The sequence below is a fragment of the Elephas maximus genome, chromosome 17 (genome assembly GCF_024166365.1).
Source record: "Elephas maximus indicus isolate mEleMax1 chromosome 17, mEleMax1 primary haplotype, whole genome shotgun sequence".
NCBI classification, from domain to species: domain Eukaryota; kingdom Metazoa; phylum Chordata; class Mammalia; order Proboscidea; family Elephantidae; genus Elephas; species Elephas maximus.
Window position 1 is genome coordinate 67,953,248 of NC_064835.1, and position 24,904 is coordinate 67,978,151.

The window sequence follows — 24,904 nt, forward strand, 5'->3', positions numbered from 1 at the left end:
TAATATGATCACGTATGTGCTGACTTATATACATACATGTAGTTTCCAGAAATCAAACAAAACCCTCAAGAAGAAACATTTTCTTTTCAGAGTTTATAAGTAAACAAAATTTCTCGCCTTTACGAAATAATAGTGTTTAACAAAGTAACCCCTTCGTTTCTCTGCTAATACTCTAAATAAACCAACAGCTAACCCCAATACATGGGGGGCGGGGGGGCAGCCTCAGACCTACCACCAGTACCATCAGTATTGCCTGAATTGGTTTTTATCAAGGGCTAAGTTACAGCCTCTACTGAAATATAAAAGGCAATAAATTAGTCAATACTGTGACAAGACTTAAACATTGTTTCAAATTAAAAAACAACATGCTCCCTTTCCTAAAACTAAAACATAACCCTACGGGGCACGGTTGTAGGCAGAGTCAAGGGTAGTAAAATTCTATAGGCTTTTGCAGCTCTTTTCCTGTCAGCTTATACAACACCAACCAAAACAAATCCATTGCCGTCAAGTCAATTCAGGCTCACAGCAACCCTGTAGGACAGAATAAAGCTGCCTCATAGAGTTTCCAAGCAGTGGCTGGTAGATTCGAACTGCCAACCTTTTGGTTAGAAGCCTGAGGCCTTAAGCACGGCATCACCAGGGCCCCTGTAGAACACCATATACCCAAAACAGCATGATGAGACCAGGCTTTGGAAGGTCTAAACTGCATCTCTCCAGTGATGCCACTTGTTTACCAGCACTTGGAAAGTCAGCCTTCATAAACGTGGTTATTCTTTGCACCAAATCATAGACTTGTGCTCTGGAAGCGACACAGAGGTCCTCTAGTGCAACCTGCTCCTTTTTAGAGGAGGAATGAAGACCCAGAGGAGTCAGGTGGTTTGTCTCATGTAGTACAGCTAATTACTAGCATAGACCCAACTCAAACCCAGGTGCTCTTTCCATTCACCAAGCTGCCTCTCTGCACAAATGTTTCTTTTGTCTTGGGAGATTTCCTGGCCTGGGTATGTAAAAAAAAAAAGGCCCCCTTTAAAGAATGCATGGGCTCAATTACAGAAATCGGGAGATAATAAGCTTTCCATCCAAGCCAGTTCTGAGGTGAAGGGTTTTTCTCAACATTGCTCAAAGATTTACTCAAGGTATCCGCAAAGCCACTCCAAATCCCCAAGGCTTGGAAAGCCAGGAGTTGGGAGAGAACAGCTCTTGGTATCTCCCAGATTTTTAGACAGTGAAGTTGTTCATACTGATATCTGATTTGATTGCTGTTGGCTCAGGGTTCCTATGTGCGAAAGAAAGTAGACACCTCTCACACAGAAATTTATTCTTACCATCTGGGTTGCTCTCCACTGAAGTCACCACACATCCTCTCAGGCGAATAGCTCCCAGGGGCTCTTCCCCCTAGAGGAGGGAACATTGTTCCTCATGTTTTCAATGTACAGCGTATGCATATGCCCCACCCTGTTGGTGCAGAAGCCACACAGACCCCTTCTGGTATAGATCAGGCCCCCAGAATAAGGGCCAAAGGAGACTAAAGAAAACCTGCTCTAGATCTACAGTCGTTCCACATCCTCAACCCTCCACTTTACTGGGTCAGGGAGGTAGGAGGAAAAGACCCAAATTAATCTGGGCTTCCAATTTAGAGGAAATGTCAGGGGAGGTGGGGAGGCTGTGGTCACCGCATCCCATTAGCCTATTCAAAAACAGCTGCATGATCCCGGATCTCTTTGATCCAACTGATCTAGTAAGATAATTCTCCTAAGAGGGAATCAAAGAGCCCTGCACTGAGAACAGAGCTAAGGACAACTTGGACAGAGTTGTCTTATTTTGTTGAGGAAAACCCTGCTCCCAAACAATCAAAACCCAGATTGTAGTCTTAAGCAATGTTCTCATCCAAGTTGATCCGGGAGAGGAATTATTCACTTTTTTTGCATATTAAACTAAGAGTAAGTGTTAGACTGATATAGCTCCCCCTGAAAATATCAGATTGGGACAAACAAAAAAATGGTATTGTGTTGACTAAAGAAATAACAATACAGAGGTTTGTTTGTTTGTTTGTTTTTCCCATACCTGAGCTTATATTGGCCTCAAAGGCCTAAGATCTCAGCTCATTACAATGAGAAGGGAGGAGGGGAAATTAAGAAGCAGAGGAGTGAAGAGAGAAAAAGGATATCAGCAGAGCAGAAAGAAGAATGGGTAGCCCAGCTAATAAAGGCAGTGGAGGCTTCTAGTTGAACGAATTTGTCGACCACAGAAACTTACCCCCGCAGGGTCATAGTAGTGCAGATATGCAGGGTCTTCTCTCAGTACGAACTTTCTCACTTTCCAGTTTTTCCTCCTATGCCCCTGCATCGAGGATCAACAAAAGAAAAGGAATGATGAGTTCCTAGCATCACTTGTTACCCACAGTAGCTACATAATATTCTTTGCTGAACTGAAAGAAAAGATGAAATAGAACTCTAGGAGAATCAAGACCCAATCCTTTGTACAATGGGAGTCCCTGAATGGTGCAAATGGTTAACATGCTCAGCTGCTAACCGAAAGTTTTGGGGTTTGAGTCTACTCAGAGGCAACTCAGAAGAAAGTCCCAGAAATCTACTTCTGAAGAATCAGACATTGAAAACCCTGTGGAGCACAGTTCTACTCTGACACACATGGAGCGGCCCTGAGTCAGAATCAACAGGATGTCAATTCGTTATTGGTTATGAACAACATCCTTCATGAGGCAATATGAAGAATACAAAGAGGGTTAAGACGTGGCCCTATTCTTCAAAGGGTATATAATTTATGTGTAAACGTAAAACAGCAAATGCTAAAATCCAATAATTGGTATAGATAGTGGGTTCCAAAGGAATTAAATGAGGGATATGTAATTGTAGGCTTTGGTTGTCAAAGAAAGCTTCATAAAGACCCCCACTAAGCCATGTGGGGCACACAGGACTTAGATGTGTGAGAAAGAGGAAGGAAGACAATTGATAACCAAAAAGCAAAGCTGGGGAGGAACAAGGCAAATTCAGACATTGATAAAGAAGACCAGCCTAGCTAGAACGTGGGGTTAATGAAGAGCAGAAGAACAAGGTTGGAAGAGTAGACAGGGGCTTAGCAAAAATACAAGGTGGCGGGGGAAACTATTGGTGGCTTTTGAGTAGGGAGTGGCATTTATTTATTTTAGATAGATTAATATGGTAATGGAAACCCTGGAGGCGTAGTGGTGAAGAACCACTCCTTGGAAACCCTACGGGGCAGTTCTACTCTATCCTATAGGGTCGCTATGAGTCAGAATCGCCTTGACAGCAATGGGTTTTAATATGGTAACAATGCTCAGGATTGACCAGCTGACTAGAGTGAAGGAAAGCCAGGGGAAAGACAATAAGTAAAAAAGAAGATCATTAGGGAACGATTACAGCAATCCAGGCATAAAACTATCAGGAACTAGCCTCAGGTAGCAGCAAATGGAAATAGGAAGGAAGAGTGACTGTGACAGATGTGATGAAAAAAGAAGAGCAGGACTTGGCCTTTCCCAACAACATTCAACACTGACATCATCTAGACTATGAGTGTTGAGGGCTTTGCATCTTATTTATCTTTGTTTCCCCAGTGCCCTGCACTGTGCCTGGCACCCGGAAGCTGCTTAATATCAGTTTGTAATTGCCCTGAGTTACCTAGCTATTTCAATTATAGCAGTTTTCCGTAAGGACACAACAAACCTGATGTCATGGATTGAACTGTGTCCCCCAAAAATGTATGTCAACTTGGCTAGTCCATGATTCCCAGTATTGTGTGGTTGTCTACCATTATGTCATCTGATGTGATTTTCCTATGGGTTGTAAATCCTACCTCTATGATGTTAATGAGGTGGGATTAGCAGCAGTTATGTTAATGATCCAGGAATCAATGTACAAGATTAGGTTGTGTCTTAAGTCTTTTTATATCTTTTTTTTTTTTTTTTAATCTTTTTTGAGTTACAAAAGACAGAAGCAAGCAGAGAGACAGGGGGACCTCATACCACCAAGAAACAAGAGCTAGGAGAACAGCATGTCCTTTGGACCCAGGGTCCCTGCACTGAGAAGCTCCTCAATCCGGGAAGATTGACAACAAAGACCTTCCCCTAGAGCCGACAGAGAGAGAAAACCTTCCCCTGGAGCTGGTGCCCTGAATTCGGACTTCTAGCCACCTAGACTGTGAGAGAATAAACTTCTTTTTGTTAAAGCCATCCACTTGTGGTATTTCTGTGATAGCAGCACTAGATAACTAAGACACCTGATTCTATATTTCCCACAGAAAATTCTAACGACTTAAACAACTTCAGAAACCAAAAAGCAAATCATTAGATGAGAAGGCATGGAGTTTCTACCTTGTCAATATGAAGAATATTATTTGTAATTTCTAAACCACCACATATTGACAAGCAGATGCAAAAATTATCCAATATTTTTCATTGCACTTGTGTAGAAAGCAATGAAAAAAGTGGGATTTTAATAAATAGGACCTTCTTCATAATGCCAGGTCAGAGGAGTTTAAAAGGAGCTTTCAAGAATGGGCCTAAAATATCTTGTCAAGCATTTGGTCATTTCCAAAGAGTCTTTTACTTGCCTAAAGAATGGAGCAGGACGCTGCCCTGTAGAGTCATGTGGCAAAAAAGAAAATATTTCTATCTGCTGTATCATGTCCAAGATGACTTTTAAAGGCAACACCTTCTAAAAGTGTGAATTCCTGCTCTTTACCTTAGCTAATGTTGTCTGTAAGATGAAGACACTCAAGTTTCTGATCCCCAGGATTTCCTCCTGACCTGCAGACCCACAGACCCACAGACCCACATTTCCTGCTCTCTTATGTAATTGCTGGAGGTTATTATGAGTCAGTTGAAGAGGAAGATAACAGAGGATGTGAAATCAGCAGACTCTGCCCAAACTCATGTTCCCAGGAAGCCCTCGTTGGCATCAGAACATGACGTGGAGATTTTTATGTTAGCAAGTGTGTGTTCAGCCATCTTTCATTGAAGGAGTATTTCCTGAGAGATTTTAAGGGATGTGTTCATGCCTGGGGTTTCTAAGAATTGCTGAACTGCCAAAATCTTCTACTTACATTCAATTTAACTCACTCTACAAGTGTGTATTGCCTACTGTAGACCAAGAAGGATGCTGAACTCCCTCCCTTTCTAAGAATCTACAACGTGGATGAGAATTAACCAATGAGATATTTTATTCATTGTCCTAACAGAATGAATTATATTTAAAAAATCATCTACTTATATTTTTATTGAATACAGTCCAATCTCATTCATCCTCAGACTTGCTACATTCCCCAAGTAGGCTTATTTCTCCTAAAACGGGGAGGGGGAAGAACTGGGAGAGACTGGCTTCCTGTTGGACACAGTAACTTCCCACCTGTGAGGTGTGGAGCTCAGGTGTCTTTTTTATGATGAGTCTTCCATGCAGGTGAACTACGGCTAACTCCAAGCAGAGGTGATTGACTTTTTGTGGAATGTAAAGAGGAAATTTTTACAAATTCCCTGAAGTGATTCTGATATGAACCAGGGTAATAAACACTGAACTGGAAACATTAAAAAGGAACATCAAAGAGAATTTTGAATTCTCTCAAAAAAAAAAAAAAAAGGAAAGGAAAGAATATTATAGAAGAACAAAATTCCCGACTGTACATAGATTTTTGTTTTCTTCAGGTAAAAAACGACTTAACACGATAACTATTTAAATAATTGTATTTTTGATACTAGGACAAGTTAGCTGCTAAGAAAAAGATTAGTTCAAAGTTTCTCAGGCACTGCTGCACACCGAATTGCTTGGAAAGCTGTAAAAATACCTGAATCCCACCCAGAGACTCTGATTTAATTGGCCTAGAGTGCAATTTTAGCAGCTTCTAGGGGATTCGAACGTGAACCAACTGGGCTAGCTCAGGCTAGATCGTACCTATCAAAGGTCAAGTAAAAGAAGCTAAAGGAAAACTCTTAAGTTGATTTCCAATCCCCATTATCTCAGGCACCCATTACTCTCACCCTATTTTTGGCCATCCAGGGTCTCCCACTGGGGAAATTTACCTAGACATGGCTCCAGTCCAACCCAGATTTTAGACTCCTCATTTTCAACCTCTATGCTGAGTTTTCTCAGGGCCCCATTCTAGACTGGGCCTTGTCTGATCTACTCATTCAAGAAAAGGCATTAACGGCTGGTAACAGCACAGACTTATATAAAAACCAAACTCACTGCCATCAAGTCAATTCTGACTCATAGTAACCGTATAGGACAGAGCAGAACTGCCCCACAGAGTTTCCAAGGAGCACCTGTGGATTCGAACTGCTGACCTCTTGGTTAGCAGCTGTAGCGCTTAACCGTTACGCCACCAGGGTTTCCAGAAGGGACCCATAAGAATAAGGAAATAGTGAAATTCCCACCAGTTACTCATCTTACAGCCATTTTCCAGCACCTGTAACTCAAAGAGCCACGATGTAGGAATGTTTGGCAGAGCCAATGAGGGCAAACTCTGCCCTGTGGGCAACTGCCAGTTCCTGCCCTATTACCATAAATAGGCTGTCCCTGACCCTAGGGTTTTCCTTTAACCTAGTCAAATGGTCACCCTGTCGTAAAAAGAATGTTGTCCATGAATTTTTTCTAAATTTTTGCTATATATATCTGAAAACCTGGAGTTGAGGTTGATTTCCTAATGTCCCTCTCCTCCAGTGGAACTCAAAGTCCCTATCTATACCTAACCTTAACTAGCCCAAAGTCCCTCTTTCTAAACGTGAATATATGCTCTGCTTTGGTTCTTTCCTCCTGGCGCACCTCATCAATCACCAAGATGGAAGTTAAGGATCCATCTTAGTTCCGTGGAGCCTACAGATGGTGCACATAAATTTCCTTACAGCAACCAGATTCTCTCTGTTATATACAGTACATAGCATTGTCAGGAAGGCAAGACGCTGGCCCTGTAGAGGCGCCTTGGCCTTTATGACACCATGTGCCATCAATTTGTGTCACCCTGAATACTCCCATGTCCTCCTGCTACTTCTTCCTCTACCCAGGTGCTGGCCCTAGCTTCCTCTCTCATGTCCATCCCTTGTATTCCCTTACCTCTTGGCATCACATGCCTTGCCATCTGGTAACTGACTCGAGCTTTCAGGTTACCCCGGCCTTTGCCTCCCAGACTGACAGTGGCATGTACCTATAGACACCTGGTAATTGCCTTTGACTCCCCCTGCAGGATGATGCCCATGCCCTAAAACTGGACTTGATCTTTGCCTGCTGTTCCCACAGAGTTGGCCTCAGGCATACCTGGTTTGGGTCTTGCCACACCCTACCCACAATCTGCAGTGTCACTTCCTTGCTGTCAGTGATATACAGTGTTCCTTTTTTGTGTGTCTTCTCTATTCCTGTTTCCTGGTTATTTTATAGGAAGGAGGAACAGGCAAAAATGGAAGTACGTTTACCATTAAACTGTCTTTCGGATGACGTCTCTTAACCAGTTTATTTCCTCCAGCTAATGAGAAGGGCAATAGCTTTCTCGAAACACCTCTATGTCCTATGATGTTGCTAAAAGAGGAATTTTCTTATTTTTCTGCCTGTCTCAGTCCTCCTGACCTGATGCCACTTTGATCATTGGTTTCTTTATTTTCCTGTCTTTCACACTGTGGGTCTCACGTTCCAGTTGACTGTTGGTTAAATTGATCCTGCTACATAGAAGGTCGCCATGATTTGGAGCTGACTCTACAGCACCTAACAATGCAACGTTGGTTAAACAACTAAATACCATTTGGTAATTTAGAAATAAAAGGACGTGAAAGGCTAGAAGGGGACAGCGGTGGCCACTCACCTGCTTGAGTAAACACCCCTGCTTGATAATGACTCCTCTGAATTCTTCTTTCAGAATCACGTCATCATCACTGGAATTCTCTTCACAGAAAAACCCACTGTCTGGCTATTGGGAAACCAAACAGCAAGTTCACTTTTGTAGTCTCAGGGGTATTGCCACATGTACCACCAATTCCCCCTTTCCCTCCCCTCCAACCACCACGGTCGACTCTTTCATCTCCTTCCCCCTCCTGTGCACAGCCCGGTCTGAATTTCAAGGGTTATCTTTGGTTTACAAATTTACCCTTCTTTTTCATTTTTATGTACTGCTCCACTCCTTTCCCCACTCAAGTGTGATCTCATCGACATCCTTTCATTTTCTTGGGTTTCTCAAGCTATGCTCTGTGTCTAGCTCAATGTTCATGGTGCACATTTCTGCTTTCAAAACTTTTTTCCTCTTGGGACCTCGTGGCTGGATCCTTGAAAACAGAGGGAGCTGACTTATAAGACACCATGAAATTCCATCTCTATCGCCACCTTTCACCCCTTCACCTGCTTTAAGAAGGCTGAGAGCAGGCGTCTATCCTCGTCCTCTGAGATCAGGAGGGAATTGGGACCAACCAGCTATAGAAGGGAGCCCTGGTAGCACAGTGGTTAAGTGCTATGGCTGCTAACCAAAAGGTCAGCAGTTCGAATCCACCAGCTGCTCCTAGAAACCCTATGGGGCAGTTCTACTCTGCCGTATAGGGTGCTATGAGTCAGAATCAACTCGATGGCAATTGGTAACAAGTAGCTATAGAAGAGAAGCCACTGTGGGGGGTATTTTTAGAATCTTCACTTAAACAGCTATATAAGATCAGACCGAAGGTCTAAAAAATAATAATAATACTGACAATGAAACTTCCTTCAAATGAGAAATGAAAGTCTCTGTGCGATATTCACTTCATTGTGGTAAGAAGGATGATTCTCTTAGATTAAGCAGCTTCCTAATTTCTATCCTCTGAGCCAGAATAGAAACAAAACTGACAAAATCCCCTGAGATATCTACTGCTGGGGAATTTCTCAGGTGGCCCAAAATTTGGTCCATATTGTGTAATTCAGTGTTTCTCAACTGAGGTAAGCATACCATGGGAAGAACACAGACAATGGGAGGCAGTGACTCGGATGAACAATGTTTGTATTAATAGTTGTGTATTTTTATGTATCTTTGGGAAAATACACCTAGCACATCACACCTGTGATTTTATGAATCCTCCTCTAGAGAGGAAGCTTCATGGGGGCCTGAAATTTTGCTGTTATGTTTTGGATTTTTGTTTGTTTGTTTGTTTGTTTTATTTCCCCTGCTAATATCTGCTGTGCCTAGGAAAGTGTCTGGCATGTACTGTTGTGTCGTTGTTGTGTGCCATTGAGTTGATCCTAACCCATAGTAACCCTATAGGACAGAGTAGAATTGTCCCATAGGGTTTCCTAGGTTCTTTATGGGAGCAGATGGCCAAGTCTTTCTTCCACGGAGCTGCTGGGTGGGTTTGACCTGCCAACCTTTCAGTTAGCAGCCGAGTGCTTAACTATTGTACCACCAAGGCTCTTTTGGCATGTAACTAGGGCCTAATAAAGTCCTATAAGTGAATTATTGCATAGGATAAGAACAGATACGTTCAAGTTTAATAAGAAAGTCAATTTAAAGAAAACATCAAGTAAATAATAGTTTCCTTTAAACTGATTTGATTAAACTTGGCAAGCACTGTGGAGGGGGACAGCTGCCAAGTCTTCAAAGCATTGTTGTAACAGAAGCTCTGAATGGTCCTCAGGCTTCAGGTATTTCCTTCATCCCCCTGGGCAATCTCTTGACTCCTTCCCATCGCTAATAGTTCTCTGCAGGGCCAGGCCCTTTCTTTCACATATCTAGAATCTGCCCAGGCAGCCCCATTACACCAAGAATAGATGGGTAGCTTTTCTCACTTACAAAGTAGTAGAAGGCATCAGGGTTGTCCAGGAAAGGGTTTTCAGAGGCACTATCCACTGCAGTCTTAGACAAGTCTCCCGCAGGCTGCAGGTACCCTTCATTGAGCAGCGAGGAGGCAATCATGAGACCTTCCTGGCGATTCCGAATGGACTTGTTGGATACCAGCCAGTCGATGACGCAGGTACCTGGATGGAACCATCAGAGGGAAGGTTAACTCTCCTTACCAAAGAGCAAGACCCTGACAATCAGTCCTGAACTGCCTCCAGGGCACCCAAGTGTCTCACTTGCCTCATCTTCCCTGTTATTCCAAGAGGGGAATCAGTGAGATAGCTACCTGCAAACAAAAGCAACCACATAAAGGGTTTTCCAAGCATCTACATGCCACTTATGGAGTCCCTGGGTGGTGCAAGCATTTAACATGCTTAGCTACTGACCAAAAAGTTGACAGTTTGAGTTTACCCAAAGATGCTTCAGAAGAAAGACTGGCAATCTACTTTTGAAAAATCAGCCATTGAAAACATAATTCTGCTCTGACATACATGGGGGTCACCATGAGTCAGAGTCAACAGCAATTGGTTTTACATGCCACTTAAGGAGGCAATGCATGCATCAAAGAAATAACTTTTACTAACCCATTCATTAATTCCATTAATGAACAAAGACAAACTGAGCATCTACTAGGGGCTAGGTACTGTGATGAGTTTGGGGATACCACACTTAAGGAATCTAGAAGGGAGAGATGGGTGATAAAGAAGGAAAGGTTGTAACAATTGCTCTACTCTAGATTGATACAGTGGAGCTACTGGGTCAAACATGCAGGGAGGCATTGATAGGGGCAGTGGTGAGAGGGGATGCTTCACAGAGGAAGTGATACTGGGCTGAGGCTTAAATAACAAGTAGGTGGTTGCCAAGCAGTCGTGGCAGAGGCTGTGAAGAACCAGTACGGATTGAGGGAGCAGCACCATGAACAGACGCACGCAGGCAAGAAGCAGCCCCGTGGGAGAGGAGGAAGAGTTGGTGGAAAGAAAGCAAAAGGGGACAAGATGGGAAGGAAAGCACAGGGTTGAGTGGAGAGAGCTCTGATGGCACATTAAGAACTGTGGCAATGAGGAGTCATTGCAAGTTTTTAAGCAGAGAAACAGCATAATCATAAAAAGAGTTGTGGTCGAGTTGATTCTGACTCATGCCGATCACATGTGCATCAGAGTAGAACTGTGCTCCTTAGGATTTTCAATGGCTGATTTTTGGGCGGTAGATCACCAGGCCTTTCTTCCAAGAAGCCTCTGAATAGACTCAAACCATCTACCTTTTGGTAAAAGCTGAGTGTGTTAATGGTTTGCACCACCTGGGAACTGCTAACACATCCTGTGTGTCCTAAATTAAAATCTGATGTCATCATTTGGAGTGATCTTCACACCTTTCTAGGTCTAAAGGGGACTTGAGAAGTCATTGAATCAACCTTCTGCCTGAAGATAGGACTGTGAAGAGAATGAAATGAAATTGACCCATTAACTGAATTATAGCAGGCTACCATTAAGCTTTGTGTGAAGAAAGGTAGGTTCTTTAGAAACAGCCAATAGGGGAGCCAACAGCATACTAGCCAGTGAGCCCTGGGTTATCCAGGCAAGAGCAGTAAGGTTATTGTCAGCCTCAAAATATGATGACAGTAATTGGTTGGTGAGCCTTCCACCAATTTCATGTAAGGAAAGCTTTCGTGCACTTTTCTTTCTCTGTGGCCATAATTCGTGGACACTGTGCTACTGCTTTTAACGCTTACAACTCTGTAAATAAGGTAAGGAAGTAATTACAGATCTCATTTTAAGAATGACAAAACTAAGTCTTAGAGAGTTTAGGTGATGTTAGGCCGTAAGTGACGCCTACAACAGGCCTTAACCCAAGATCCCATGCTTAGGCAACTAGGCATGCTGAAGCTTGAGAGACAAGTTCAGCCTAGTCTCTCTGTAACCTGACCTTCCAGGTCCTCTATCCTGTGTCAGCACTGCCTGGGGCCCAGTCTCTGTCACAGACTTCATCTCTCTTCTGAGACCACCTGACTTCCACAAGAAAGCTCCACACCACTTGAATTTCTAGGATCTGCTCTGACATTCAGTGGAAAGGACTTAAGAAATTCTAGCCCTATACTCTGGGACTACACATTTAAAACCCCTCCTCATTCCTACTGCCTGAGACTCCGTCCTAGTGATCTCAGTCCTGCTAGAGTTGGGGCTTTGCCTTGCTCTTGCCAGTTTCCCTTACCTCTGCCCATGGCTTGGTATCTTGATCCCAAATCTCAGCCCAGACTTTCCTGATGCTAACTGGCGGCTGCCTTAACTCTCTGAGACCGAATTCCCATGGGGTACTACCTTGTTACCTCATATTATGCTCTTTTCCCCTTCACCTTCCTGACCCTGACTGGACCATTTTCATGGGTTATCTATTAACTGGACATCCCCACATTCTATATCTGCTGTCTCCCCCTCCGAGTTTTCTCCCTTCACCTCCTCTGCCAACCCAAGTAAGCCTTGCCTGGCATCTGATAAGGCTGGTCTCAAACATTACCTCCCATGTTGCCCCCCTAATGAACCATTGAAGTCCCTATGTGGTGCAAATGGTGAACATGCTCATCTGCTAATGGAAAAGTTCTCAGTTTGAGTCCACCCAGAGGCGCCTAGGGAAGAAAGACCTCACAATCTACTTCCAAAAACTCATCATTGAAAACACTGTGGAGCATAGTTCTATTCCATGGGTCAAAGCTGACTTAACGGCAACTGGCTTTTTAATGAAGCATCAGTCCTACCAGGCTGGCCACTTCCTTTGCTTGGACACACATTCTGCCCTTCTCTGCCTCCACAACTTTGTCCTTACCATCCTTGCCCTGCTTCCTCATCAGAAATCTTCTCTACAAATATTTGATGACATTCTACCCATTTAAGCACCACCCTTTTTTTGCCCCTTTTCCTGAACTCACAGAACTGATTGTGTAAACATATAGCATCTTTAGTCATAACAAAAACATTGAGTGTTTGTACCATATTGCACTTACTGGTTATGTGCCAGGCACTGTTCTAAGCACACTACAGCGACCCTATAATATAGGTACGCTATGATCATTCCCCATTTTACAGACAAGCAAAGCGAAGTAAAGAAAGGCTAAGAAATTGGCCCGAGGTTTTATACCTAACAAATTGAAGAGCCAGGATTTGAACCCAGGCAGCCTGGCTTCAGAGAACATGTTTTTAACCACTATACCATACTGCCTAAGCATATAACACGTAATGCCTGACCCTGTGCAGCCATATGACATCCCTAATATTGTCATTTAAGTCTTACAAGTTATGTCTTATTCCTTATTTATAGTAGTAAGGATCATGTCTTACTCAACTACGTGTCTGTTGCCATTATTGAAAAAAATCACCCTTTGATTGCTCTGTCTGGAACTTCTAAAACGTTATCTTCAACAACAAAGTTCATTGCTACTCTTCTCTCTGTTTCCACACTGGGAAAGTCTAATTCTCATGTGCACCAGTCTGCAGACTGTGACCCTGTCCCCCCATGGTGATCTACGCCCCCTACCTCACACACAAGGCCCAGGCAGAGCTCTGTATTCCCTTCCCCAGCCATGCATTTCATACTTAAGCCTTTTACCTGTGAAACAGTGATTAAAAATCTTCTTGTCCTTCTCGAGGTTCAGTTCTTTTACTCCTTTTTCGGTGTCTTTCATGGACAAATACAAGGCACTGCACAGAGATGAAAACAGACAGGTGAACGGGAAGCATTTCGGAATGGCTTTTCCTCTCTGGGAGTCATCTCCTGGGAAAGGCTGGCTATGAGCACAAGCCCCTGCCTCCCCAGGCGACCCTGAGCCTAATCTCCTCAACACATCATAAGTAGTTAAAGGAGGAAAGAGTTCATATGCACCTAGCTCTGTGGCCTGCACAGCACTTAGCAAAATGCACTACGAAGGTACTGAATGTATCTTGAATTTATTAAGCTTTTTGGTCACGTAATTCCTGGTATCTGAGATGGAGTGTTTTCCCCAGTTAGGTGTCAAATATTAAATGTTCTTAGGGTCAATTTTCCATACCCGGTCAGAGCCTGACATTCTCATATTCTAGATCCTTAAGGGCACTCAGTCCTCATGTCCCAGTTCCTTAAGGGTCCTCGAGTGTAGACATTTGAAGGTGTAGATATTTGCCTCCAAGGTGAGCATTTTGACTGAGCTTACCTCTTACACTGAACATAATAAGAGCTAAGGCAACTTTTTTGTCCTTGAAGTGATAAACCAAAAATTGCCTTATCGGCGTATTCCCAAGCAGTAAAAGAATGTCACTGCCATGTATCTTGTGGCTCCACATAGCGAGAGCATCATTCCACTTAGCTCTGACAGCTGCGGCCAGGAATGCTGCCAGCCAGCAGACGCAGCTACAGGAGCTGCCGCCTCTTCTTGGTTTTTACCGAGAGACCTCCAAGATGAGGGAAGCTGCTTAATCTCACTAAGTTCAGTTCCCAAACTTTATCAATTTCCTAAAACATACCAAGCCCTGGGTTAGGCTTATGGGAGGGGTGTCTTCAGTACCATCTCAGAGACCACCCCCGTCCACCCCATGGAAACAGAATCCCTGTTGGACATTTGAGCCAGCCAGCATGGGCTTCTTCCTGACAAGGCTGCTGTTTGCGGGTATGCTTGACGTAAAAGCAAAACAAACAGGGAGAAAACAGGCTCCTAGAAAACAAAGGTCACTTGAGAGGAAAAGATGGAAGGTATGAAAGATGCAGGGAGGAAGGAACCCTCTTCCCCACCCCTAGCAGAGGCTGAATTTATCTATTTGCCTCTGATCACCTTTGGGCTACAACTCCTACCTGCAACTCCAAGACAGCCAGCACCAAAAACCAAACCAAACCCATTGCTATAGAATCGATTTCAACTCAGAGTAGAACTGTCTTATAGGGTTTCCAAACAGTGGCTGGTGGACTTAAACTGCCAACCTTTTGGTTAGCAGCCAGGCTCTTAACTATTGCACTACCAGGGCTCCCAGCCAACACCAGAGGCCATAACACCAGGTCAGGGCTCAGACAGACTCCGCCTATGATGGGTGTTGACCCTAGCGGGCCCTTGTTGACTGTGTAAAAGCTCAAACTTGAAACCTTGTTTGCCTGGATGCACAGCACCTGCCTTTTCCTCTCTATGTAGAGATCCCGGAACTTTCTTTGAAGACTAACTTTTTATGGTTGATCCATAAATGCAATGTAAGTTCGCTTCCCCCCCAAAAAATAAAACCAAGTCCATTGCTGCCGAGTCTATCCTGACTCACAGCAACCCTACAGAACAGAGTAGAACTGCCCCATAGAGTTTCCAAGAAGCACCTTGTGGATTTGAACAGCTGACCCTTTTGGTTAGCAGCCATAGCGCTTAACCACTACACCACTAGAGTTTCCTAAGTTGACCAAGTTGCCGAAAATGAGGGAATTTATACTCTACTAGACTCTTCTGAGAAGTTAGGCTGTAGAGAAGCCTCATTGACTCCTGCAGACCCAGGTAAACATCTTTGTGCACTAAGCTAAGTGCCACTATCAACCGGGAAGAGTGAGTAGAACTGGCAGAAGTGGCCAAAGCAAGCCTTGGAGCAGGATTTGCTGTGAGATTTCCTTAAAGGAGAAAAAGGAAAGGGCAGAGAGAAGCAAACAGAAAATCACCTTAAGTCAATGGTTTCTGGCAGTCGAATGGACCTCCTGGTGGATTTCCTTGCAAACTTCTGGCCTCCTTCAATACATTTAATGGCTTTCTTGGTGTCCCGAACCCAGGCATCTCTCTCCTCCAGAAAGGCTGCCTGGAAGAAGTGGTCCTGCTGTTTGGTCGTAGTGATCTTAAACACAAACTAAAAATCAAAATACATCCATTAGGAATGATGCCTTTCAAGGGGCTGAGGCCCCTTAGGATGCTGAACAGTTGACCCAAACTTGTTCTAGAAGAGCTTGGTTCTCATGGCTCCGGGTCCAAAGCCCAGGACAGAATGTGGTGGGAGCGATTGGTCCAAGGAGCACCATTCACTTTACAGGCTGTGCCCTTTTCAGGTCAGTGCTTGCTAGGTGTTCCCTGTGGATAGTGATGCCGACTTACCATTCTTTTGCCAAAGTCCTGACAAGGGCTAGTCAGAGTGCTTCCTTTCAAGGGAATCATTCCTTTGGGGCTGTTGTCACTTTTCTTCTTATAGAATTCAATTCCATCTTCTAATAATACAACCCACATAGGTTTCCAGGTGTTGAACACACTCCCCTGAAATGACAACAACAAAGCCGACATGGGTAGGGCTCTTTGTAAACTGCATTTGCCTCCTCAGTGGAGTGATTCTGTAGTTTCTTAGAATCAGCTTTAAAAATGTTTTATGACATTATCTCCCGCTGTTGCAACATAATCCTCTCTAATGGGTGACTTCTTGAGGGGCCATTCTAATTTCTACATCTGGCTCTTTGCTCTAGCTGTCCTGCTGCCTGAAATTCCCCTTGCCAACTCCACCCCACTGCTCTTTCTCTCCTTAAACTTTCTGCAGCCTTCAAAAAAAAGCCCATTACCATGGAGTCAACTTAGACTCATGGGCAAATCCATGTGTTACCTAGTACAACTGCTCTATAGGGTCTTCTTGGCTGTAATCTTATGGAAGCAGGTCGCCAAGTCTTTCTTCTGTGGCACTACTGGGGGGGTTCAAACCACCAACCTTTAGGTTACTAGTCAAGTACAAACAATTTGCACCACCCAGGAACCCTCCACATCCTTCAGGGCTCAGCTTAGCTCACCTCATTGGTGAAGCCTTTCCAAACTGCATCAGCCCACCCTCATCTCCTGGGGCTCACTGCCTTCTTTTTTTCTGAGTTGTGCCATACATTCTGCAACTTTGTTATATGCTACATTATATAGTTCTTCAATTGTCTTAAGTGAGGTCTTTTCCCCTCTGTGGCAATGATATCATCAGATAGCACATAGTATGTGTTCGTTAAAATCATGGGACAGAAGATTATTCCCCCAACTGCCAAATGCTAGCTGCTATCACACTTCCTTGAAAAAAGTGACAGATCCTTATTCTCTAATCAGCCCCCACTTGGACCTTTCTCTGGTATAATTTCCCTAAACCTGCGTCTCCCTTAGCTCATATGGTTCACAGTCCCAGGAACCACAAAGAAACCATCTAACCATAAAATTCTCACCCGTTGGTGATGTGTAAGAACTGATCACATGGCTTTCATCTGTAACTAGCTCCTACCATAGCCTTGGAATATGCTTCATATTTTTTTGTCTTCATTTATTTTAAAAATTTTAACTGGTTTCTTTCAGGGGAGAAAAAATAGAAAAATGGATAATCATTGATGTTTGGTTGGAAGGATTTTTTGTTTTTAGGAAATTTTGATTTTTGAGAGTTTGTCAGAATTGACAAAGAGACAAATATTCTGAAGTCAAAATGTAGTACGGTTTTTGTTTTTTTTTTACTAGTGCTTCCCAAAATATAGTCTACTGACCAACTGACTCACAGAATGTGAATGTATTTAAAAGCTGGCCCCACCCCAAATCTGCCTTCACTTACAGCACTCTGGTTTGCCTACCACAATTGCTCAACCTTAGAAGACCTCATTCAAGTTCTGGACTGACTGCTTCCCTATTGCTCAAACTTGGGCAAGCCACTCATCTTTTCTGAGCACCAGGTCCCCGGCAGCCAAATAAGGGAAATAATGACCATCTCAGAGATTTCTAGCACGTATTAAGTGCAATCATGTGGACAGAGGAAGGTCCTCAAGTTCGGTTTAGATAATGTATAAAATGTGCATGTATAAATACCTAATTATAAGAAAATACTCGGTCATCTCTAAATTGTCACATGTCCCACATTCATACATGGCTATCTCACCATATCACCAGGTGTTAAATAATGTTGTGGGAAAAACGGCTGTAATTAAAATCACATTATGTGCTAATGGGTAGATAAAAATGAATAAAGAAGTTATGAAGAAATGACCAACATAAGAGTAGAAATAGAAACTTGTAACAGTGTTTTCTAAAACTGTTCTGTACATGTCTGCAGAGCTTACGAAATACCCTAGCTTTGGCCAGTGTGGAAGCAGATGACTCACTTTTGTTTGGTCAGATTGCTCAGGAAAACAGCATCTAGGGAAGGAAGGGACTGTCATCCTAGCTGGAACTTTAAAAAAAATTCAAAAATCAAATATATACACATACCTAATCAGCCCATTAACCCCTCATGGGCCATTACCAAAGGAAAATACTATGGCTGCTCCACATTCCTTCCTGTGCACAACGGTGGTTTATTTTCCCTTCCCAAGCCTCCCCATTGTGTTGGGAGTGACAAACAGACTCTGTCTCAAGTGCCAATTCAGAGTGAGTAGGAGTGGCTGCCTGAGGCTGGCCTCACTGGCAAAGCATCATGGTCTAACAACAGTGCCTACCAGGGGTGTAGAGGCCACAGATGGTGGAATAAGAGCTGCAGTTGTTTCCATCCCTGGCCAATCAGATTTCATCTGAATATGAATGTCAAGTACACCTTGTGTGTAGGCATCACCAGGTTGTGTGAAAATCGCTTGCAAAATTGTCTGTAACACCAGAGCAATGGTACCCACAACAACGTGGCCCTTAGGAAAATCCTAACTGAAAATTTTTCATTTTGGTTTAGTGCCAACTGCTCCTTTAGCAATAAGTTAACCATTCTGAATCTCTCATTCTGGTCTGTACTCTGGGAGGGCTTTGGGAAAGGAAAAGAGTGGGTTCTTTGCCTCTCCTCATCTCCTGACATGCGATGTCAGCCCTGCCATGACTACCACAAAACGAAATTATCACCAGTTCCCAGGAGATCCTGCTACTTATCTCAAAAAAAAAAAAAAAAAAAAAGGCATCTATACAAAGCTTCATTGCTTTATATAGGAAAGGAAGACCATTTGTGTCAAGAAGATAAATACAAATACTCATGGAACTATTCATTCTGCTTGTCAAAACATTTCCTTTGTTTTAGTTACTAAAAAAAGAATAACTATCCAGGCTAACACTGGATTATTTTCCTTTTTAGAAAATGGGCAAGTCAGACACCCTATGCTACCATATGATATCATTTCAATAAAAAGCCTTTCTGTTTTTACTAAGAGAGACTTTCAGTGAGCTTTCTGCTTTATCTGAAAGGGTCTCATATCCAGTATATGAACAGCCCCTGCAAATCAATAAGAAAAATACAGACAATCTGATTTTAAAATGGGCAAGATAGTTGAACAGACACTTCAGTAAAAAGGATGTCAAATAAGTCTATGAAGACATGCTCAACTTCATTATTCATCAGAGAAGTGCAGATTAAAACCAAAATAAGGTACTTCTGGAGCCCTGGTGGCACAGTGGTTAAGAGCTCAGCTGCTACCAAAGGTTGGTGGTTTGAATCCACCAGCCACTCCTTGGAAACCCTACAGGGCAGTTCTACTCTGTCCTATATGAATCAGAATTGACTTGACAGCTTGGTTTGAGGTACTTCTACACACCCACTAGAATGACAGAAATTAAAAGAGATTGAGAAGGCCAAGATTTGGCAAGGATATGATGTAATTGGAACTCCAATTCAATTAAAGTACTTGAATTTGGCTGGAAGGATCAGAAAATGGCACATCCAATTTGGAAAACTATTCGGCAGTATATACTATATATTAAAGTTAAACACCTACCTGCCCTGTGTACCATCACCTCCACTCCTGGGCACACATCTGAGAGAAATGAGTCCATATATCCACAAAAAGTTACACACAAGGATGTTTACAGCAACTTTGTTCGTAATAGATAAATATGGAGAATAACTCAAGTGCCCATCAATAGGAGAATAAATAAGTAAATTGTAGTACATAAAATGGAACACAAGGGAGCAATCAGAGAAGACGAATGAACCACTGGCACACTTAGCAACAAGAATAAATCTCATATATACTACATTAAATGAAAAAAAGAACAGACATAAAAAATTACAGAATGATTCTATGTACATGAAATTCAGAACAGGCATGAATGATGATAGCTGAAGTTATACTAGTGGTTACCTAGGTGAGAGTACAGAGTAGGAAGGGGCACGAGGGATACTTAAGGGATACTGGGAAGAGTCTCCATATCAATCTGGGCGTTGGTTACACAATTTACATATGTGTAAAAAATCATGGCAGACCTTATGTACTGTATAGCATGTGCATGACCCCTCAATTTACAAAACAAATGCTATTCTACATAGGTGGTAACTCAGGTGTATGTAGTTAACCCCACAGAAGGAATACACACTGATCACAGTAACATCACCCTTCATGTTGCTTCTATAAAACCAAAACACTAAACCCGTTGCCATCAAGTCGATTCCAACTCATTGCGACCCTATAGGACAGAGTAGAACTGCCCCGTAGGATTTCCAAGAAGTGCCTGGTGGATTTGAACTGCCGACCTTTTGGTTAGCAGCCATACCTATTTACCACTATGCCACCAGGGTTTCCATTGCTTCTATAGAAGGAAACTATTCCACCTAATTTTCTTCTTTCATTTGCTAACTTGAAAAACAGCATATTTGTGCAATGCATGGTCCTTGATTGAATTGTGGATTAAAAAAGAAAAATCAGCTATGCACAATATTCTGGGAAAATTTGAATATAAAGCATTTATTAGATGATAGTATTGTATCTCTGTTAAACTTCTTGGGTATGATCATGCCATTGTGATTATACAGGAGAACGTCCTTGTTCTTAGAAGAGATATATGCTGGAGTATTTGAGAATGAAGTAGTATGATGTCTGCAATTTATTCTTAAATTCAGCATAACAGTATATATATATATATATATATCTGCATAGAAACACAGAGACAGAGATAGAGAAGGCGAATGCAGTCAAGAGTCAACAATTGATGAAACTAGGTAAAGGGTACACGGGTAGTCCAACCTTTTTTTTTCTATTTTTCTGTGGGCTTGAAGTTTTTCAAAATAATTGGGACATTTTAATAAGTAAATGAACGACACTACTCTATATTAAAATTTGGGATAAGCTTTTAGAGAAATGCATAAACAAAACATTAATAAAAAATTAAAGTACTTGAATATGAGAAAAAGAAAAACATAGCCACATAAGCTGGGAGTAGGAAGTTGGATTGGATGGCTACTTTCAAATACCTTTCAAATCTAAAATTTACTATTCTACCTCAGGCATATCTAGGATTAATAACTGCCACAGTCACTCAAGGCTTTTAGCCTCAGAATTGGGATGGACTGGTTGAGGTCAGCCAACACTGCCATCCTCATGTAGACAAGTCATATAAAGCTACTGTGGAGCCAACTGTCCAAAAGGAGTTCCTGCTTTTCTAATTCAAATATAGCCTTAGGGGCTTTGCCGGCTAATTCAGAGAGCTGTGCTTCATTTGGGATTCAGGACATCATGCACATTGAGGGGACTGTGACTCTGTAGAACAAGAGAAATCAGACCATTTATAAAGCTTAAAATTTCTTCCAGGCTTGGTAGTGGTCGGGTTAGGTGGTTGTTGTGTGCTGTTGAGTCCATGCCAACTTACAGCAGCCCTACATGACAGAATAGAGCTGATCTATAGGGTTTTCTGGGGTGTAACCTTTGCACGATCCGATAGTCAGGTCTTTTCTTTCTCAGAGTGCCTGGTAGGTTCAAACTGCTAATCTTTTAGTTAACAGTGGAGTGCTTAACCATTACACCTCCAGGCTCACAACACCAGGGCTCCTTCAGGTTAGGTTACCAGTAAACCCCTTACCGTTGAGTCAATTCCAACTCACAGCCACACTATAGGATAGAGTAGAACTGCCTCATAGGGTTTCCAGGGCCATAAATCTTTATGGGAGAAGACTATCGCACCTTTTTCCCCAGCAGTGGCTCGTGGGTTCAAACCTGCAACATTTCACTTAGCAGCCAAGCACTTAACTACTGCGCCACCGGGGCTCCTATCTCAGGTTGGTTAAGGCTATGGAATTATGGGTGATTTCTCTCTCTTCTCAGCCATTGCTGCAGGGGTAACCTGTCAGCACATCCCTTCAGCTACCCCTATATTTATCTCTCCCTTTCTAACCCCTTCCCTCTTGTCACTTACCCAAGAGCAAACCTGGAAGTTCAATTATAGACTGCCCAAGCTAGAAAGGAAGTTAGGATCATCTGCGAACACCCTCCTCAAACAGAAGAAAGGGGAGGCCCAGCGAAACGTCTTAGCCTGAGACACCTGACCAGTTAATGCAGAAGTGGAACTAGAATCCAGGTCTCCAGACTCCCTATTTTATGCTCTTTCCTTTCCCCCTCAGATGCCATCACCTACAAGCCAAATAATCCTGGAGCCTGAATCGATTTCTTGAGGCCATTTAGTTATTTCACCTTAATGGAAATTTTATATATATATATTTTTTTATGTATATATATATATATATACACAAATGTCTGTTTTTTCCTGTCATGGACCAAAACTTATACAATCACCAAGTCCACAATGAGAGGGTTTTAGAAGCTGAGTCAGGTTTAAAGATTCCCGGTGAATAACTGTTGACCACCATGGGACTGACATACCTTGGTGCACCAGAGTCTGACACTGCATGACACCCAAAGAAGAGCTTATAAAGGGCAAGATATTAGAATGCACAAAAAAGTTGAACTTCCGCACATTAAAAAAAAAAAAAAGTGTGAAAACTAAAAAGCAAATGAAAATGGGAGGATATTTACAATGTATTATCATATGATTAAAGTTTAATATCCTTAATACGTTTTTTAAAAACTCGATTCTTGACGATCAATTAAAAATATATATACAAACTCTCCCACTTTTTAAAATGGGCAAGCCATATGAGCAAGTGATTCTCCAAAGAAAAAATACACGTGCCCAATGAACATTAAAATGTACTGCCTCAGCAGCAAAGAAACACAGATTAAAATAAAAATAAGATAGAAACCTTTTTCTTTGATAACTTTTTTCTTTTTTTAAGACATAAATTGTATTGGCGAAGATTTAGGGCTTTTTTTCTTTTTTTAAGACATAAATTGTATTGGCGAAGATTTAGGGCATATGGGGTGGAGAAAGAAGCTCTATGAGTCAGCAGTTTGATGTGGGTTGTTAAAAAAAAAGTCACTGAAGGCCTTATAAATAGAAACGTAAGGTCTGAAGTGAGGAAAGTGATATTCTAACTTCAAACAGCATGGTCAATAGTTAAAGACTATGGGCTCTGGAGGCCAATGACCCAGGCTCAAAACTCTGCCACTTTCTGGCAACGTGACCTTGCGCAACCCTTTAAACTTCATTTTCTACATGGGTAAATGGGGATAATGACAGTACCTACTTCTCAGGGTTGTTGTGGATTACATAGAACAAGCCATGTAAATTGCTTAAGGCAATATCTGGTACATAGTAAGCCTTCAATAAATACTACCCATTCCTGGTAATTCTGTGTTTATCATCTGCACCTGGGAGCTACACTGAGGTCAGGGACCCTCAATGCTGCAGATAAACTGGAGCCCATTCCAAAGAGAGTGACAAGGACGGAGCACTCATCCTTGGATATCAATGACTGGGATGAAACATCATCTCTCCTGGGGAATTGTTGAAGGAACTGGCTGGGTTTTAACCGCAAAAGGGACAGGCAGAGAAGGTGAGACCTGTCTGTAAGTATGTGAAAAGCTGTCGTAGATGGTTTGTGAAGTCCCATTAGGCAGAGGGTTCAGGAAAACCATTTTCTGCATGATTTAAGGGAGAAAATTAAATTAGAGAATTCCCTGACATGAGAGGTATTCAAGATTACTTGGTGAATAATGATTAGTGAAAAAAAATGCAGGCCACAAATGGAAAGTTAAATACTTATTGAAAGACTCAACCTCTCTACCAACCCTAAGAGTCTACACATCTATGTTGCTATGGTGTTTTCAGCAGAGCTTCCAGACTAAGGCAGACTAGGAAGAAGGGCCTGGTGATCTACTTGTCCCCAGTGAAAACCCTATGGATGGCAATGGTCCAATCCGCAACCAGTCACGGGGATGATACAGGACCAGACAACGTTTCATTCCGTTACGCATTGGCTCGCCCTGAGCCAGGGGCCACCTTCATTGCAGCTAACAACAACAAAAATCCCTCCCCCTAAAAAAAATAGGCTGACCCTACTTTCCTTTTAGATTTCTCCTATTTCCAGATGCCCCTGCCAACGCTTGGACCTCAACTGCAAGCCAAAAACTAAATCTTAAAAACACATTTAACAGGACCATTTAAAAATGAAGGCACCACTGGAAATTCCTTAATGCTTTTAATGATTAAAGAATGTGGAGGCCTGAGTCCCCAGTTTCTATCAGTATTTTAGGTAAATGTCTTTCTTTCAGATGAGTTCATTTAAAAAATAATGATGGAGCAGCTCTTCTGTGTCAGACACTGACCTGAGTGTCAGGGAGAAAAAATGAGCAAGGCCCAGTCTCTGGCCTCGAGCAGCTCACAGTCTAACAGGGGAGGGTGTGACTTGGTTTACTTTAGTGTGAAGAAGCCACAAATTGGGGCATAACTTCCTGTGTAAGCCCAACTTCACTGAAAGAAATCACAAGTGACCCCCAAGGGTTGGGGCAATTGTGTATTTAATTTTAGAGCCCCTCCCAGACACTTCCCAGAGAGTGAAGGCACCTCCTTTAACTTCCCCTTTCCCTCAAACTTCTCTTTTCAGACACTGAGGTATGGCTGAAATTCAAAGGAAAACTGCATTACAATCAACGTTTCTAACTAAAGCAGAACTGTGAGTTACCTTCACCTTCTCTCCCACACACGGTGCATGTTATTCTAAGTTGCTGTTGCAGTGAGTTAAGCCCTTATTTCTGCTACATCATAGATCACATCGCCCAGTGTTCCCACCTGATGCATGAAATCACTTATATAACATCACAAACAAGTGATTATTCTGTGCCTATGGTTAAGCACTCAGCTGCTAACTGAAAGGTTAGGTAGGAGTTCAAGTTCACTCAGAGGCACATTAAAAGCAAAGCCTGACAATCTACTTCTGAAAAACCAGCCGCTGAAAACCCTACGGAGCACAGGTCTATTCTGACACACACGGAGTCACCATGAGTTGGAATCAACTTGATAGCAATCGGTTTGTTTTTTTCATTCTTTGAA

General features: G+C 42.5%; 1 protein-coding gene across 1 annotated transcript in view; it reads right to left on the reverse strand.

Annotated features, from left to right (window-relative positions):
* PLEK (pleckstrin) overlaps positions 1–24,904 on the reverse strand; it is a 33,488-nt gene that overhangs the window by 2,573 nt on the left and 6,011 nt on the right. The window contains exons 2-8 of the mRNA XM_049856420.1: positions 15,878–16,033; positions 15,454–15,635; positions 13,405–13,496; positions 9,760–9,944; positions 7,819–7,923; positions 2,257–2,340; positions 1,326–1,395 (exon numbers count right to left, since the gene is read on the reverse strand). Coding sequence (XP_049712377.1) covers positions 1,326–1,395; positions 2,257–2,340; positions 7,819–7,923; positions 9,760–9,944; positions 13,405–13,496; positions 15,454–15,635; positions 15,878–16,033 — 874 coding nt within the window. The remainder of the gene's footprint in view (positions 1–1,325; positions 1,396–2,256; positions 2,341–7,818; positions 7,924–9,759; positions 9,945–13,404; positions 13,497–15,453; positions 15,636–15,877; positions 16,034–24,904) is intronic.